Source organism: Chiloscyllium plagiosum, chromosome 12 (genome assembly GCF_004010195.1).
Source record: "Chiloscyllium plagiosum isolate BGI_BamShark_2017 chromosome 12, ASM401019v2, whole genome shotgun sequence".
Classification (NCBI taxonomy): Eukaryota; Metazoa; Chordata; class Chondrichthyes; order Orectolobiformes; family Hemiscylliidae; genus Chiloscyllium; species Chiloscyllium plagiosum.
The window spans coordinates 57,460,298-57,477,763 of record NC_057721.1 but is presented as its reverse complement, the minus strand read 5'-3'; the positions used below and the strand labels follow the sequence as shown (position 1 = coordinate 57,477,763).

General features: G+C 41.3%; 1 protein-coding gene across 3 annotated transcripts in view; it reads right to left on the bottom strand.

The window, feature by feature from the left end:
• Positions 1 to 17,466, bottom strand: part of tbc1d23 (TBC1 domain family, member 23) — an 81,523-nt gene that overhangs the window by 30,447 nt on the left and 33,610 nt on the right. For all 3 annotated transcript variants that reach the window (XM_043701147.1, XM_043701148.1, XM_043701149.1), the window contains 2 exons: positions 14,085 to 14,209; positions 6,574 to 6,620 (listed from right to left, as the gene is read on the bottom strand). In XM_043701147.1, coding sequence (XP_043557082.1) covers positions 6,574 to 6,620; positions 14,085 to 14,209 — 172 coding nt within the window. The remainder of the gene's footprint in view (positions 1 to 6,573; positions 6,621 to 14,084; positions 14,210 to 17,466) is intronic.

The following is a 17,466-nucleotide window of genomic DNA, read 5'->3' as shown; positions in this document are numbered from 1 at the left end:
CTGAAAATGTGTTGCTGGAAAAGCGCAGCAGGTCAGGCAGCATCCAAGGAACAGGAGAATCGACATTTCGGGCATGAGCCCTTCTTCAAGGAAGAAGGCTGAAGAAACCCTTCCTGAAGAAGGGCTTATGCCCGAAACGTCGATTCTCCTGTCCCTTGGATGCTGCCTGACCTGCTGCCCTTTTCCAGCAACAAATTTTCAGCTCCAACCATTCAATGCCTACTTTGATGGTAGGCATTGAACGGTTGGTGCTCCAACCTTTCCAAATTCTCCAATCAGCAACTTTTCAAAGGAGCATTACAAGAACTCAAGGTTTAGCTATCCATTTCTTATCACCTTTTGCACAAAGGGAATAATTAGCTCACTAACCACAGAAGTCAAGGAAATCAGCCCCAATATTTCCAACACCTTGAGGTTCAACAAGGATCAAGTCAAAGGTAATTCTGAATTGATAACTACTTTCAGAACAAAATTACATGTAATTCATTGGTGCATCAAATTAACATTCAAGACATAGTTACATATGCAAATTCTTTGATTATTTTAAACTTGCCTGTTTTTTAAAACAATAATCCAAAGTGATATAAGGAGCCAATTAGAAAGTTTAGGCAGGAGAAAAAGTGGCAAGCTTTTCATCTTTGGAGCCAGTGCATAAATTCAGCATAGACTGACAAAAGTCTTCTGACTGTTGACTGTAAGAAATACACATGAAATGAGTCTGGGCAGCCTCAGGCCAAACAAGTACTATTTGAAAAAAAGACTAAGCAATTAGTTTGGCACAAATTTGCATCTTATTCCAGAAGTTCCAGGACAAGTGACTAGTTTGGGAAATTGAAAACAAAAACTGTGCCACAATAGTGCAAAAGCCCCCTTTGGAAATTGGGGCAAAGCATATTGCTGTAATAAATTAGATAATATTTTAACCCTTAATCTGATTATGCTGACCTAGGAGTGCTTGGTGCTGACACTGAACATGTTGGTGGCAAGATTTCAATTTCCTACCATTAAAATCCCCTACCCTGAGTAGATGATAAATGTTAAAAATGTTACTGAGAAAGTATAATCAAAATATTTTAAGCTAATGAAAATGGAGAATTCTTACAAAGATATTGAGCAGAAAGAGAAAATAATTCCTCATTTCTAAATTATTCGAATGACAAACATATTCTCTCTACAAATTGCTTTTTTAGTTCCATATTATACTGCATTATGGTTTACATAACCATATATATTTATTATCCTAAAGTGGAAGGGAATGTTATGCCATTGTGGTTTGACTAAGAAATAGCCTAAACTGAGCTTCAGCTACACCTAAAAGTTTTGCTGCAAACCTCATTTTGAAAGCTTGAACAATGTGGCTTAAGTAGTTAAACTTACATTGCTAGTAATAAAATTCCTTCTTTCCAATATTCTCCTTAAGCAATACACAATCACGAAGGTTAAACATGCATTTTGTTACAGTGTGGAATTCAGTGTTGTACATTGGTATCTATGTATTATCAAAATTGAAATAGAATTTAGAAATCTTCTTAATATTTAAGGCAATTTTGCCTGGCTTGATTGAGAGTGGAACACAGGAAGGGGCAGGTTGTTGGCAATCTTGAGGGCAACAATGCCCTTTTGGTTCATGTAGTACATCAGAGTTTCAGAGGTGATGTCTCTCCCACGCATTGATGTTGCTGCTTTGTGGTTTTAATTTTGTTATTTGATTAGCCATTGATGATTCCTCGTTAAAAAAAAAATCAATTATGAACTACCTTAGCAGTTAAGGTCTCAGTTGCTTGGATATGGTACTACATAGTAACGTTGCTGGACATGTGGCCCAGAGGTATGGATGAACAATCCAGAGACTAAAAGTTCAAATAGTTCAAACATGGTAGTTTATTGAGTTGTCACAATTCACAACTGTTCTATGATGTTTCTTTTCTGAAAGAATCATAGAATTCCTGCAGTGTGGAAGCAGGTCATTTGGCCGATTGAGCCCATACTGACCTCTGAAAAGCATCCCACCCAGACCCCACCCCCTACCCTATCCCTGTAGCCCTGCATTTCGCATGCGCTAATCCATCTAGCCTGCACATCCATGGACACTATGGGCAATTTAGCATGGCCAATCCACCTAACCTGCAGATCTTTGAACTGTGGGAGGAAACCTGAGCACCCGGAAGAAACCCATACAAACATAAGGAGAATGTACAAACTCCACAAGGTTGCTCGAGGCTGGAATCGAACCCGGGGTCACTGGCACTGTGAGGTAGCAGTGCCGACCACTGAACCACCATGCCACCCCTATGGCATGCTGTACCCAATTTGGCCGATAAGAAATTTCTTCGTTAATATTAAGGAATATTAACTCTGCAACATTTGGGCTACAAAATCACTCAATTGCATAAACTGACATCAATAGTGCAAGAAAATATCACATCACTAGCTTTTTAAAAGGTAACGAAGGGTGAAAATTAAATGCGGATAACACTGATCCATTGAATTGTTTTAAAGTTAATCTTCAATGGTTATATTAATGATTGAAAACAGAATTAAGAATAGACAATTCTGTACATGCACACAGAAGTGGCAAAGGTTGAGTATGATGCTCTATTAGGCTGTATTTAAAGAGGACCAGAAAAAACATTATGTCACAAAATAGTAGAGCAGAAGAAAGGGCATTCGGTCCATAATAATAGACACCAAATTCTCTTCACTGTAGCAACAGGCTTCTCCAGGAATTTCAAGTCCATTACACTACCTGGAAGTCATTTCCTTCTATGAATCACTAGATTTGCAAAGAATTTCTCAGTATTCATTCTAAATTTTCTTTTTAATAGTTTGAATCCATGACCCCAATCTTGCTCTCACATACTAATGTGAAGTATATTCCAAATTTACATTTCTATTGCGAATGAATCAAAAACTAATTTGTAAAATCAGGAAATAAAACCAGGAAAATACATTAAGGGAGTTCTTTTGACACCTAAAAGCAGCACAAATGCACACAATATGTTTGATCAAGCCTGACTGTAATGTAAAGAGTTAACAAAAACCAAACAAAGAAAATAAGCTTATACAGATTGTATCTTGGTATTTTCCTTATCCTTGGTTGTGCAACAAAATGGGAAAAGGTGTGTTTAAAAACAAAAGGATGTGCAAGGGTTTGCATCATTCTTTAAAAGTTACCAGCACTTAAGTACTGTTTATTCTGCTTCTTGTTAACCATTGGGCAAGTTTAGTTGCACCTGGAAGTATGCACAATGCTTAGAGTTGGAACAAACACAGTTATCATCTCTGGTTTGTTGCACATGACACGCGCTAGTGAGACAAACAATAGGGAGAGAGGGGAGTTGAACACGTGGCTACAGGGATCGTGCAGGAGGAGGAATTCAGATACTTGGATAATTGGGGTAGGTGGGACCTCTACAAATGGGATGGTCTACACCTGAACCAGAGAGGGTACAAATGTCTTGAAGGGGGGGGGGCTGTTATTAAATTTACTAATACTCTTCAGGAGGGTTTAAACTAATTCAACAGGGGGATAAGAACCTGAATTGCAGCTCCAGTGTACAGGAGATTTAGAGTAGTGAGGTCATAAATAAGGTTTCAAGGTTGCAAGAGTGTACCGGCAGGCAGGAAGGTGCTTTGAAATGTGTCTACTTCAACGCCAGGAGCATCTGGAATAGGGTGGGTTAACCTGCAGCATGGGTTAGCAGTACCTGGACTTCAATGTTGTGGCCATTTTGGCGACATGGATAGAGCAGGGATAGGACTGATTGTTACAGCTTCTGGGGCTTAGATGTTTCAGCAAGAACAGGAAAGGTGGTAAAAGAGGGGGAGGTGTTGCATTGTTAGTCAAGGACAGTACTATGGTGGCAGAAAGGACGTTTGATGAAAATTCATCTATTGAGGTACTATGGGCTGAGGTTAGAAAGGAAACTGCAGGAGATGGGCACAATTGAAATGTGGAGCTTGTTCAATGAATAGCTACTGCATGTCCTTGATAGGTATGTAACTGTTGGGGAGGGAGGAAGTGGTCAAATGAGGGAACTGTGGTTTACTAAAGAAATTGAATCTGTTGTAAAGAGGAAAAAGGCGACTTATGTAAAGATGAGAAGTGAGGGCTCAGTTAGGGCACTTGAGAGTTACAAGTTAGCCAGGAAAGACCTAAAAAGAGAGAGCTAAGAAGAGTCAGGAGGGAAAGGTTATAAGAGAGGTCTTTGGTAGGGAGGATCAAGGAAAACCCTAAAGCTTTCTCTAGGGTATGTCAGGAATAAAAGAATGACTAGAGTAAGATTAGGGCCTGTCAAGGATAGTGGTGTGAAGTTGTGTGTGGAGTCAGAGGAGATAGGAGAGATACTAAATGAATAGTTTTTATCAGTATTGACAAAGGAAAAAGACAATGCTGTCGAGGAGAATACTGTGAGGCAGGCTATGAGACTAGATAGAACTGAGGTTCATAAAGAGGAGGTGTTAGTAATTCTGGAAAGCGTGAAAATAGATAAGTCCCCTAAGCTGGATGGGATTTATCCTAGGATTCTCTGGAAAATTAGGGAGGAGATTGCTGAGCCTTTGGTTTTGATCTTTATGTCGTCATTGTCTTCAGGAATAGTACCAGAAGACTGGAGGATAGCAAATGTTGTCCCCTTGTTCAAGAAGGGGAGTAGAGATGACCCTGGTAATTATAGACCAGTGAGCCTTACTTTGGTTGTGGGTAAAGTGTTGGAAAAGGTTATAAGAGAGGATTTATAATCATCCAGAAAGGAATAAGCTGATTAGGGATAGTCAACACGGTTTTGTGAAGGGTAGGTCGTGCCTCACAAACCTTACTGAGTTATTTGAGAAGGTGACCAAAAAGGTGGATGATGTAAAGCTGTTGATGTGGTGTATATGGATTCCAGTCAAGCGTTTGATAAGGTTCCCCAGAGTAGGCAATTGAACAAAATACAGAGGCATTGGATTGTGGATGCTTTGGCAGTTTGGATCAGAAATTGGCTAGCTGAAAGGCAGCAGAGGGTGGTGGTTAATGGGAAATGTTCATCCTGGAGTTCAGGTACTAATGGTGTACTGCAAGGATCTGTTCTGGGGCCTGGGATCTGCTGTTTGTCATTTTTATGAGTAACCTGGATGAAAGCATAGAAAGATGGGTTAGTAAATTTGTGGATGACACCATGGTTGGAGGAGTTGTGGACAGTGTCAAAGGATGTTGCCTGGGTGGCAAGCTTCAGGGATCTATGTACCTGGACACTGAGATCTTACCATTAGCCCAGTACTCTATATTCCTGTTGCTCCTTCCAAAGTGAATCACCTCGCACTTTTCTGCATTAGACTCACATGTGCAGATTTCAGGGTGGAGGAGTTGTGGACAGTGTCAAAGGATGTTGCCTGGGTGGCAAGCTTCAGGGATCTATGTACCTGGACACTGAGATCTTACCATTAGCCCAGTACTCTATATTCCTGTTGCTCCTTCCAAAGTGAATCACCTCGCACTTTTCTGCATTAAACTCACATGTGCAGATTTCAGGGGGATGGGAGATAAGAGATCAGGACTGAGGCAGGTAACAAGGAGGAAGTGTTATCAGGAGGAGAAGGGGAGAGGGAGGGAGGGGAGAAATTGGGAACCTGGGAAGGAGCAGAGGGAAGAGTGGGAGTTTGGGAAAGTATGGAGAGGACATCTTGGCTCCTGGGCTTTCCTCGTTGCATCTCATCCCATCCTCCCAACTCGAGTACTCCTTGTTGCTCCCACCCCACTTTGGGCCCTCTTCCCTTGGCTCAGAGGGTTTCAAAATTTTAAAATCACATTCTTCCCTGTGCATGCGCAGTAATACATTTGTACCTGATGTCACATGTAAAGTATTTGTGATAATATCCGTGTTTCGACACGTGCATTCCCAAATGAGCGCACGTACATTGTTCCTCACAGTTGTTGGTGTCAACAAACACTATTTCAAACAGGTTTTTAGTACAAATGTTATCAAAACGTCTATATGCTCACCCTAAGAAATGACAGCTGGAAAGGAATGCAGCAGTTGGATTGTTGAAGTTTCAAGATTTTGAGTTTTATCTTTCTGATTCAGACATTATACCATCTCAAAATTTCCAATTTGTGAGACAAGGTTTTCAAGTTATATATATATATTTAAATGGAAAATGCTTAAAAGAGTTGATGTTTAAATTGAAATGTATGTTCAAACACATTACTTTTGACACTTATTTGTTCAACATTAGCTCAGATAGGTAAGATAGAAGCTTCAATAAAGAGAACTCAAAGGTCTTCTCAAATTTAATTAGCCTTAATTACACCTTTCTGAAAAGATGGACAAAATAAGTCAACTATATCTTCTGTCAATTAGTGAGAACAATTTCAAAATTATGTGCTAAACATCTAGCCTAAATATTGACCAAGAATGATCACTTCATCCATTTTCTGTAGTTGAGATGACAATATTGTGTTCTTTTCTTTGTGGGTTAAGTATTCATAACATTGAACATGGGGTATTTAAGAATTCTTCATTAAAAACAATACATGCAACTTCAATTGGAAAGAAAAGGAAATTATTCCAGGAATATATCTGGTATACTTACGCATGAGGTTTTCCTTACATTCTGCCTCTTGAGACAATATAAATTCTCTGGGGGAAAAAAAGGACAGATGTATTATTGTTCTTGGAGAAACACCAAGTACTGAAAATATACATGAAAGGGATCTCCAAGATCAGAAATCACTTGGTATTCAGTTCACAAATGATCCAATTAGACTGAAAAAGGTTCTGAAGAGTCATACCAAATTTAAAACATTAATTAGTTTTCTCTCTGTACAGATACTGTAAAACATGCTGAGTTTCCCTAGGTTGCGTTTGGTGTAATCTGAAAACCTGTGTTTAAGCACAGCAGCCACAAAACCTTGCTGTTCGCTGACATTCCCTTGCACACACAACCCCATTCTCACCCTCGTTGCTGTTTAATTACCAAACAACACAGGTAACGTGGCATTAGCAATGGTCCATTTAACAACCCTCTCTAATATACCGCTACTCTGTCTCTAATGCCTGTTGCAGGCCCCCAACTTGTCATTGTCTACTACATACAGGCAAGTAATCAGACAATTCCAAAGACAAGCTTTTATTTACATGTTGCAAAAGTGAACACAACCAAATTGAATATAGGCTGCAATTTGCCACCACAATGCTAATCAAATACTGGCATAATGAACAACTATATTATAGTCTGCAATTGCCTGCTGGGCTTAGCTTTGATCAACTGAAAGTGGACCGTGACCAATCTGAGTGCATGAGCGAGTGGCTGGATTATGAGCTAACGGTATTGAAGCAAATCAAACAGTCAGGGCAGGCAGGAACAAAGCAGAGAACAAGATAGGACTGATAAATTAAATGGCACTTATTTCAATGCAATGATGTCTAACAGGGAAGGCAGATGAATTCAGGGCATGATTAGGAACATGGAACTGGGATATCACAGCAATTACAGAAATGTGGCTCAGGGATGGACAGGACTGGCAGCTTAATGTTACAGGATACAAATACTACAGAAAGGATAGAAAGGGAGGCAAGAGGAGGGGGAGTAGCGTTTTTGACAAAGGATAACATTACAGCTGTACTGAGGGAGGATATTCCCAGAAATATATCCAGGGATGTTATTTGGGTGGAACTGAGAAATAAGAAAGGGATGATCACCTTATTGGGAGTGTATTATAGACCCCCTAATGGCCAATGGAAAATTGAGAAACAAATTTGTAAGGAGATTTCAGTTAACTGTACCAGAGAAGGTGCAAAACTTGACCTACTCTTGGGAAATAAGGCAGGGCAGGTGACTGAGTTGTCAATGGGGGAACACTTTGGGGCCAGAGACCATAATTCTATTAGTTTTAAAACAGTGATGGAAAAGGATAGATTGGATCTAAAGGCTGAAGATCTAAATTGGCGGAAAGCCAATTTTGATGGTATTAGGGATGAACTTTCAAAAGCTGATTGGGTGCAGATGTTCACAGGTTAAAAGGGACAGCTGGAAAATGGGAAGCCTTCAGAAATGAGAGGAGTGTCCAGAGACAGTATTTTCCTGTTAGGATGAAAGTAAAGGCTGGTTGGTGTCGGGAATGCTGGATAACTCGAGACATTGAGGGTTTGGTTAAAGAAAAAGGAGGAAACATATGTCAGGTATAGACAGGAGAAAGAGAGTGAATTCTGAGAAGATTATAAAGGCAGTAGAAGTATACTTAAGCGGAAAATCAGGAGGGCAAAAGGGGACATGAGATAGCTTTGGCAAATAGGGTTAGGGAGAATCAAAGGGTTTTTACAAATACATTAAGGACAAAAGGGTAACCAGGGAGCGAATAGAGCCTCTCAAAGATCAGCAATAAGGCCTTTGTGTGGAGCCACAGGAGATTTGGGGGGGGGGGGGGGAGAAGATAATAAACGAGTATTTTGCATCAATGTTTACTATGAGAAGGACATGGAAGTCATATGCATAAAGGTAGATAAATTCCCAGGACTGATCAGGTGTACTCTAGAAGCTAGGAAAGTGATTGCTGGGCCCTTTGCCGAGATATTTGTATCTTCGATAGTCACAGGTGAAGTGCCAGAAGATTGGAGGTTGGCTAACGTGGTACCATTATTTAAGAAAGGTGGTAAGGACAAGCCAGGGAACTAGAGACCACTGAGCCTGATGTCAGTGATGGGCAAGTTGGTGGAGGGAATCCTGAGGGACAGGATGTACATGTATTTGGAAAGGCAAGGACTGATTAGGGATAGTCAACATGGCTTTGTGCATGGGAATTCATGTCTCACGAACATGGAAGATATAAAATGGAGGGAAATAGATGGTTACATCTCAAAAAATGTCCATATTACGGAGGAGGAAGTGCTGGATGTCTTGAAACACGTAAAGTTGGATAAGTCCCCAGGACCTGATCAGGTGTACCCTAGACGTCTGTGGGAAGCTAGGGAAGTCATTGCTGGGCCTCTTGCTGAGATATTTGTATTGTCAATAGTCACGTGAGGTGCCAGAAGACTGGAGGTTGGCTAACGTGGTGCCACTATTTAAGAAAAGTGGTAAGGCCAAGTCAGGAAACAATAGACCAGTGAGTCTGATGTTCGTGGTGGGCAAGTTGTTGGAAGGAATCCTGAGGAACAGGATGTACATGTATTTGGAAAGGGAAGAACTAATTAGGGATAGTCAACATGGCTTTTTGCATAGGTAATCATGTCTCACAGACGTGATTGAGCTTTTGAAGAATTAACAAAGAGGATTGAGGGCAGAGTGATTGACGTGATCTGTATGGACACCAGTAAGGAGTTCGACAAAGTTCCCCATGGGAGATAGGTTAGCATGGTTAGATCTCTCGGAATACAGGGAGACGAAGTGATTTGGATAGAACTGACTGATGAAAATGACAGTGTGGTGGTGGAGGAGGGTTGCTTTTCAGACTGGAGGCCGGTGACCAGTAGCGTGCAACAAGGTTATATAAATGATTTGGATGTGAGCATAAGAGGTATAGTTAGCAAGTTTGCAGATGACACCAAATTTGAGGTGTAGTGTACAGCAAAGAAGGTTAACTCAGATTACAATGCGATTTTGATCAAATGAACCAATGGGCTGAGAAGTGGCAGATGGGGTGAGAAGTGACAGATGGGGTTTAATTTAGATAAATGTGAGCTGTTGCATTTTGCGAAAGCAAGTCATACCAGGACTTATACACTTTATTGTAAGGTCCTAGGGAGTGTTGCTGAACAAAGAGACCTTGGAGTGCAGGTTCATAGCTCCTTGAAAGTGCAGTCGCAGGTAGATAGGGTAGTGAAGGTCTGCTTTCCTTTATTAGTCAGAGCATTGAGTATTGGAGTTGGGAAGTCATATTGCCGCTGTACGGGACACTGGTGTGAGGCCACTTTTGGAATATTGCATGCAATTCTGTTCTCCTTCCTCGCGGAAGGATTAGATTAGATTAGATTATTTACAGTGTGGAAACAGGCCCTTCGGCCCAACAAGTCCACACCGACCCGCCAAACGCGCAACCCACCCAGACCCATTCCCCTACGTTTATCCCTTCACCTAACACTACGGGCAATTTAACATGGCCAATTCACCTAACCTGCACATTTTCGGACTTAGGGAGGAAACCGGAGCACCCGGAGGAAACCCACGCAGACACAGGGAGAATGTGCAAACTCCACACAGTCGGTCGCCTGAGGCAGGAATTGAATCCGGGTCTCTGGCGCTGTAAGGCAGCAGTGCTAACCACTGTGCCACCATGTCGCCCACAGGATATTGTGAAATTTGAAAGGGTTCAGAAAAGATTTACAAGGATGTTGCCAGGGTTGGAGGAATTGAGCTATAGGGAGAGGCTGAATAGGCTGGGGCTGTTTTCCCTGGAGCGTCGAAGGCTGAGGGGTGACCTTATAGAGGTTTATAAAATCATGAGGGGCATGGATTGGATAAATAGATAAAGTCCTTTCCCTGGTGTACGGGAGTACAGAACTAGAGGGCATAGGTTTAGGGTGAGGGGAAAGATATAAAAGGGACCTAAGGGGCAACTTTTTCACACAGAGGGTGATGAGTGTATGGAATGAGCTGCTAGAGGACGTGGTGGAGGCTGGTACAACTGCAACATTTTAGAGGCATTTGGGTGGGTATATGAATAGGAAGGGTTTGCAGGGATATGGGCCGGGTGCTGGCAGATAGAACTAGATCGGGTTGGGATATCTGGTCGGCATGGATGGGTTGGACCAGCGGGTCTGTTTCCATGCTGTACATCTCTATGACTCTATAAACAGCATGTTATTTTCACCAAATGTTAAATACAGCAATAGAAAAGAACATTTCAAGAAAGAGAGATTGAGCATGGAGTTGTACTGTTGAATGATCTGTCATGCATTATGGGATGAAGAGAAGTAGGATGTTATAAAAAGGTCAGATCAAACAAAAAGGAACCCAAGACGAGAGGTACAGCATGACCTTGAAGGGACTTGAGGAAGAGTACTTTAAATTTAATGTGTTGGTGGATAGGAAGTTGGCCTAGGTCAGCAATAAAAAGAGTGATACAACAGATACCAAATCCCCTTCCAGAGGCCAAAAATAAAACATGGACAAGGTTTTTGATGATAGCAAGGTTAAAATCTTACAAAAATTGCAACATGAAGTCTCATGCAGTTTTGCATTATCTGTTTTGTCTGAGCTGTAAAGATGATATCTTTGTACTTTTGATTGTTGACTAAAATGATAAAAGAACTTGTGTAAAAATAAAGGATCATGGAACGAATTGCTGCACATTTGAAAAGTAAACTGCTGAAACTTGCTGCAAATCATGTGTACACTGCACTATTATACAATAGGGGAAAGCTGTTTGCAGACAAGCCAGCACCTATGTGTTTAAAGAGAGATTCAACCAGCAAGCGGTTAATGATTGCTCTGCGGAATTGTGAACAAGTATGTATGCCTGTCAATAATTATCTGATAGACTCTGGGTAGTTGAACAGCTTGAGGTGTGCATGATACTGGCAGAAGCCCTCAGGACTGGTGCAAGGGGCAGATGGCAAAATACTTGAAATAAACTGAACTTCTTCAGTATTATCCTCAACAGTTGCTTTAAGGGCTGGCCTTTAATCACTAACTGAGGGAATTTGCAGATAGTGTACCAATTGCTTGTGCCTCCTGTGAAGTGAAAAGAGCCTGGAGAAGAGAGACTGAATAACAGGAAATCATGGCAAGAGAAAGCACCACTAATATCCAATATAAACCCACTGACTCCCACAGCTACCTGGAGGATACATCCTTGCAACCTGCTTCCTGTAAGCACAGTTCCAGTCTCCCAGTTTCTCTGTCTCTGTCACATGTTCTGACATTGCCGATTTTGATAAGGAAGCCTCCGAAATGTTCACCTTCTACCTCAACCGAGGATTCCCCAGCACCTTTGTTGACAGGGCCCTCATCTGGGTCTGGCCCATCGCCTGCAACTTGGCCGTCACCCCCTCTCTTCCCTCCAGCAGCCTTGTCCTTATCTACCATCCCACCAGTATTCACATCCAGAAGATCATTAGTTGCCATTTCTGCCCCCTCCAGTGAGATGCCACCAGCAAACACATTTTCCCTTCCCCTCCCTTATCCACCTTCCACAAGGACCATTCCCTCTGGGACACCCTGATCCACTCTTCCTTCACTTCCAACATCCCCCCCACTGCACCTGCCCCTGCAATGGCTGAAGGTGCAACACATGCCCATTTACCTCCTCCTTCCTCAGTATCCAAGGGCTCAAACACACCTTCCAGGTGAAGCAGTGCTTTGCCTGCACTTCTCATAATCTAGTCTAATGCATTCGCTGCTGACAGTGGTCTCCTTGACATTGGAGAAATGAAGCGTAGACTGGGTGACCGCTTCGCACAAGTGACCTTGAGCTTCTAGTTGCCTGCCACTTCAACACACCTCCCTGCTCTCTGATCACTATCTCTGTCTCATATTTGCTACAGTGCTCCAGTGAAGCTCAGCATAAGCTGGAAGAACATCTCATTTTCCGCCTGGTGACCCTGCAGCCCTGTGGACTCAATATAGAGTTCAATAACTTTAGGGCTTGAACTCTCCTATGTCCTACCACCCACCCCCACACACCAGGCCTTGTTACCACAAACTGCTTTTACCCATTGTTAGCCACTAACAGTCTCCATTAACAGTGTTCATCCTCCTAGCCAGATCATTACCCACTCCTTTGTTTGTTCAGTAGCTGTTTTCTCTGGCCTCTATCCCCATCTATCGTTTATTCCTTACCCCCTCCCCCCACACTACTTTCCACTTAAACACCAACATTCTCCTAGCTACCATTGGTTCTGAGGAAGAGTCACTAGACCCGAAATTTTTGTGATTTCTCTTCACAGATGCTACCAGACCTGCTGGGTTTTTCCAGAAATTTCTGTTTTTGATTTACAACATTGACAGTTCTTTTGGTTTTTAAGAAAAACCATCATCTCAACAAGTCTTGTGAACTGAGACAACTGAATCCATCTCCCAGGTTTTATGCCTTCCACCATAATAAGAGTCCAACTATAGGTATTGAAGAGTTGTCCTGTTTAAGCAGAATGATGTGTGAGAAAAGATGACAGAGAGAGGTCATGGGTAAGTAATTCTGGTTTGAGAAACAGAATTGATAACAACAGTTCCAAAAAAAAAAGGGAAATAAGCATTGGGTAAGCAAAGAGAGGCATATAAAAGATCAGCAGTCTAAGGTTCAGAAGAAAATTTTTGAGTGGCCACAAGTTGAGATGACAGAGAGAGGTCATGGGTAAGTAATTCTGGTTTGAGAACAGAATTGATAACAACAGTTCCAAAAAAAAAAAAGGGAAATAAGTATTGGGTAAGCAAAGAGAGGCATATAAAAGATCAGCAGTCTAAGGTTCAGAAGAAAATATTTGAGTGGCCACAAGTTGAGGATAGGAGCAGGTCAAATGAACTGCATGTGGGTCACATGGATGAAATGAGAGCAGAGGTTGTCGATGGGGAAAATGGCAAAAAATCTAAGTATGAAGATACAATCAACTGGTAAGACAACTAACTGAATAGTTCAAAGTTTGTGAAAAGATTTGTATCGGGTGCTCATTGTTGTGGTTCTGTTCGCCGAGCAGAGAATTTGTGTTGTAGTGTCAAATGCCGGAGGAAAGATCACAGAAGCGCTTCACAGGAGGCTTCCAAGCACTGAGGATGTCACCTGGACAGGGGACGAAACGTCTGCAACACAAATTCCCAGCTCGGCGAACAGAACCACAATAACTGAATAGTTATTCGGTTTTAAGGCAATTTAAGAATAAAAAATGATGATTCAACTGCAAAAGTCAGCCTTTTAACATGACATTTTAGCTGAATGTTTGCATAGTTACTAACTTTTTAAATTAAGTACAAATAGTAAGTAAAATATATGAGAGAAAAGGAATTTATAAAAGGTTTAAAGCCTTTTTAAACAAATATGAAAATCAAAACTAGATAGATCAAATGAACTGAGCAAAACCACATTATTTAACTATCTATTCATAATATGTAAGATGCAAATGTTAAATTGACAATCTTGGCATTGGAAAAAAAAATACAAAAAAGACACTTACTTTGCATTAACTAGAATGACTAACATGAGAAAGAAAATTAGGAAAGGGTCTGCTTGCTGTAGATACACATCCCACATCAGCTGGGCAACATCTTCTGTACAACAACCAGCAAACAGGCTTGCTCCCTTTAAAACAAGATATAAAAGCACAAATGTTTCATGAAGTAAAACTAATAAAATTTTAAAATCAGAGTTTTATGTCAATTGATACCCATATTTCAGGAATATAGCTTTAAAAACCTACAAAGAGAATAATAGCTAACTAGCTTATGGCATTAAAAAAAGAAATAATTTCAACCATCATTTGGACTAGGAGGAGAGCATAATTTTCCTAGATTTTGCTTTTTTTTTGCTGAAGAGTCTATTTTTCATTGCTCAGTTTAGTCAGCTCTTCAGGTAGGATATTCACAGAAGCCTGCACCAGAGTGGGGGCAGGGCTTAGAGGACAGTACTGGGAGCAGGGAGACATCCTCAACTTGGAACAACAGTGTGAGCAGGGGCCGGGAGGCTTTAATGTCTAGGTGTGAAGTGAAGGTTGGGAGAGAATGAGACGTTTAGGAGCATAGAGCAACTTCAAAATTAAAATGAACATTATTTTGTAGAACAGGGTGCTTCATTTTACATCTTACATTACTAAGCAGGCAGGTGCTTCTGCCACTTGAGAATGACTTATTTCTGCTTTCTTCACCACCAAGTGATGGGTTTAATAGGATACTCTGCCTGTACCAAATTGTGAAGAGTAAAATATAAACAATCAATCAGTCTATGATAATGGAGTTACGAGAAGCAAAACTGCACTGGTCTGGCATCTCATTTTGGATGAGCAGCAATTTCCCCCAGCAAAACATGAGGAACACCGACGTCATTTTCTTTGATATGCATGGCAAACACCATTTCAAAGCCACAGCTTTGACTGCTCTGCTTGGTAACTGTCTCAAGCTGATCAGACTGTTTGACACAAAAATTTGAACTAATTATCCTTGCCATCCCAGGCCTATTTCCACCGCCTAATGTAGCCAGCTCTATCCCTACCTTGGGTTTCATCAAGGCTTCTGTTACCTCTAGGTTTGTCTATTCCAATGAACTTTTGGTTGGCCTCTGACTCTCAAAGTGCATACATTAAAAACATTACTGTCCATATTCTCAATTGCTCCAATCACATTCATTCATCAATGTTCCATCTAACATGCAACTGTACAGCAAATGGAATGTATCAGGCAGGAAATAATAGTCTGTAGTGAAGCAATGTTCTCTTAAGATCTGTGTGCTCGCACATGTCAATGTGTTATTCTTAAACAATGTGCCATGCAATATACCATCCATGTTGTACATAGTAGTTAGGAAACATGCTGCCCGTTATTTTGTTTTTGCTGACTAACACTGGTTCCCAGATCAACAATGGCTTGATTTTAAAACTCTCATCTTGGTTTCAAATTCCTTCCTTCCTCTCCACCTCTGTCAGTTCCTCCAGGGCTACAATTTTCTGATTGTGGATTTTTCAGCATTCCTGATTTAATTGCTCCACCATTTGTGATCATGCCTTCAGCTGCCAAACTCTTAAGCTCTGGAATTCCCACCTTAACCCTCCCCCTGTTTCTATTTCCTGTTTTAAAGATGCTGCTTTAGACAGGATACTTAACAAGACTGACCAAAGTAAAGGGAAATAACATTTATCCTGTATGAAAGGAGAACCTATACTTGCCAACCAAACAGCACTGATTACTAGATGCATTGCCATGAAGAATGCACTGGTTAGTGGTCACTGATAGTTAAACATATCACTCAAGGAAACAATGGTCATTTGCACAGATACACTATAATCATGGTGAGCTAAACCTGCTACCATTGTGAGAAACAGTATTCATTGAATTTTGAACTCAGTAAATCATGTTGCTGAATTCAGTTTTAACACATGTATGATCAAATAGGTGGTTTTGCCATGGGATCCCTGTAGGCCCAGCTCAAATAATCTCTAAGAGTTCCATGGAACGTGTCTTTGATGAAATAACATCTCATGCCCTACGGTTTGTAGGGTTTGTATCTTTTATATAGATATGTTAGCTATAGTTGAATCTGCAGTAACATGTAGGAAAATTCGTAAATGGATTCTAATTGTATGCTCAACTTCACTTTTGAAACAGCGTTGTCACATGAGTTCCATTCCTCAGTATCTTCAGGTGAGAAGGGGTTCTCTACAACGATCCACCACAAACCTACCTGTGTTGGGTCATGTGTGTGTTGGGATTCCTAATGTTCTACATACTGTAAGACTGGTCTTCTTGATAATCCTATAAGTAGAGGCCAAGCCATTTATTCACTAATGGTGGAATGGGCATATAAAAGCAATATAAAATATAATCGTGTAAAATAATTGCTACCTGTCTGCACATTTCATATGGGTGCTCTGGTTTCCTCCCACAGTCCAATAGATGTGCAGTTCAGATGGATTCTCCATGCTAAAGTGCCCATAATGTCCACAGATGTGGAGGCGAGGTGGATTAGCCACGGGAAATGCAGGGCTACAGGTATTGCGGGAGGGGAAAATGAAAGGAGAGTCTGGGTGAGATGCTCTTCAGAGGGTTGGTGTCGACGTGATGGGCTGAATGGCCTGCTTTCATACTGTAGGGATTCTATACTTCTTACTCAGATAATTTCTGCCTATACATCTCCCAAATTTGTGAACTGGCTTCTGCCTGTCATTTTTGGGCCTGAAAAAGTGCCAAGTCTAATCCAAATTAAGATTAGATTAGATTAGATTACTTATCTTAAAAATTTGAGCAATAGGTGAAACTAGTGGTTTTATGCTGCTCCTATGCAGTAGTAACACAAGTGGTGGTCACCACTATTAGGATGCTGCTATCAAGCCAAAAGGACATTCTGCCAGTCACACAAATGACTAACGTGGTGTATGACGCCACGTAGGCTTACAACCCAAGATTGACAGATTGTATCAAATGGCACATCCTACCTGCTGGTTACAAGGTACTGCAGGCACTGGTACTGACCATAGTCAACCAGCCTGCACTTCCAAAATTTGGAACAGGGCCCAGCATGAGATACAATTGCATGGTTGGTTTATTTAGCAAAAGCTGTCCAGACGTTTTGAAGAATTATGGATTAGTGGTGCTGGAAGAGCACAGCAGTTCAGGCAGCATCCAAGGAGCAGTGAAATCTATGTTTCAGGCAAAAGCCCTTCATCAGGAATAAAGGCAGAGAGCCTGAAGCGTGGAGAGATAAGCTAGAGGAGGGTGGGGGTAGGGAGAAAGTAGCATAGAGTACAATAGGTGAGTGGGGGAAGGGATCAAGGTGATAGGTCAGGGAGGAGAGGGTGTAGTGGATAGGTGGAAAAGGAGATAGGCAGGTAGGACAAGTCCGGACAAGTC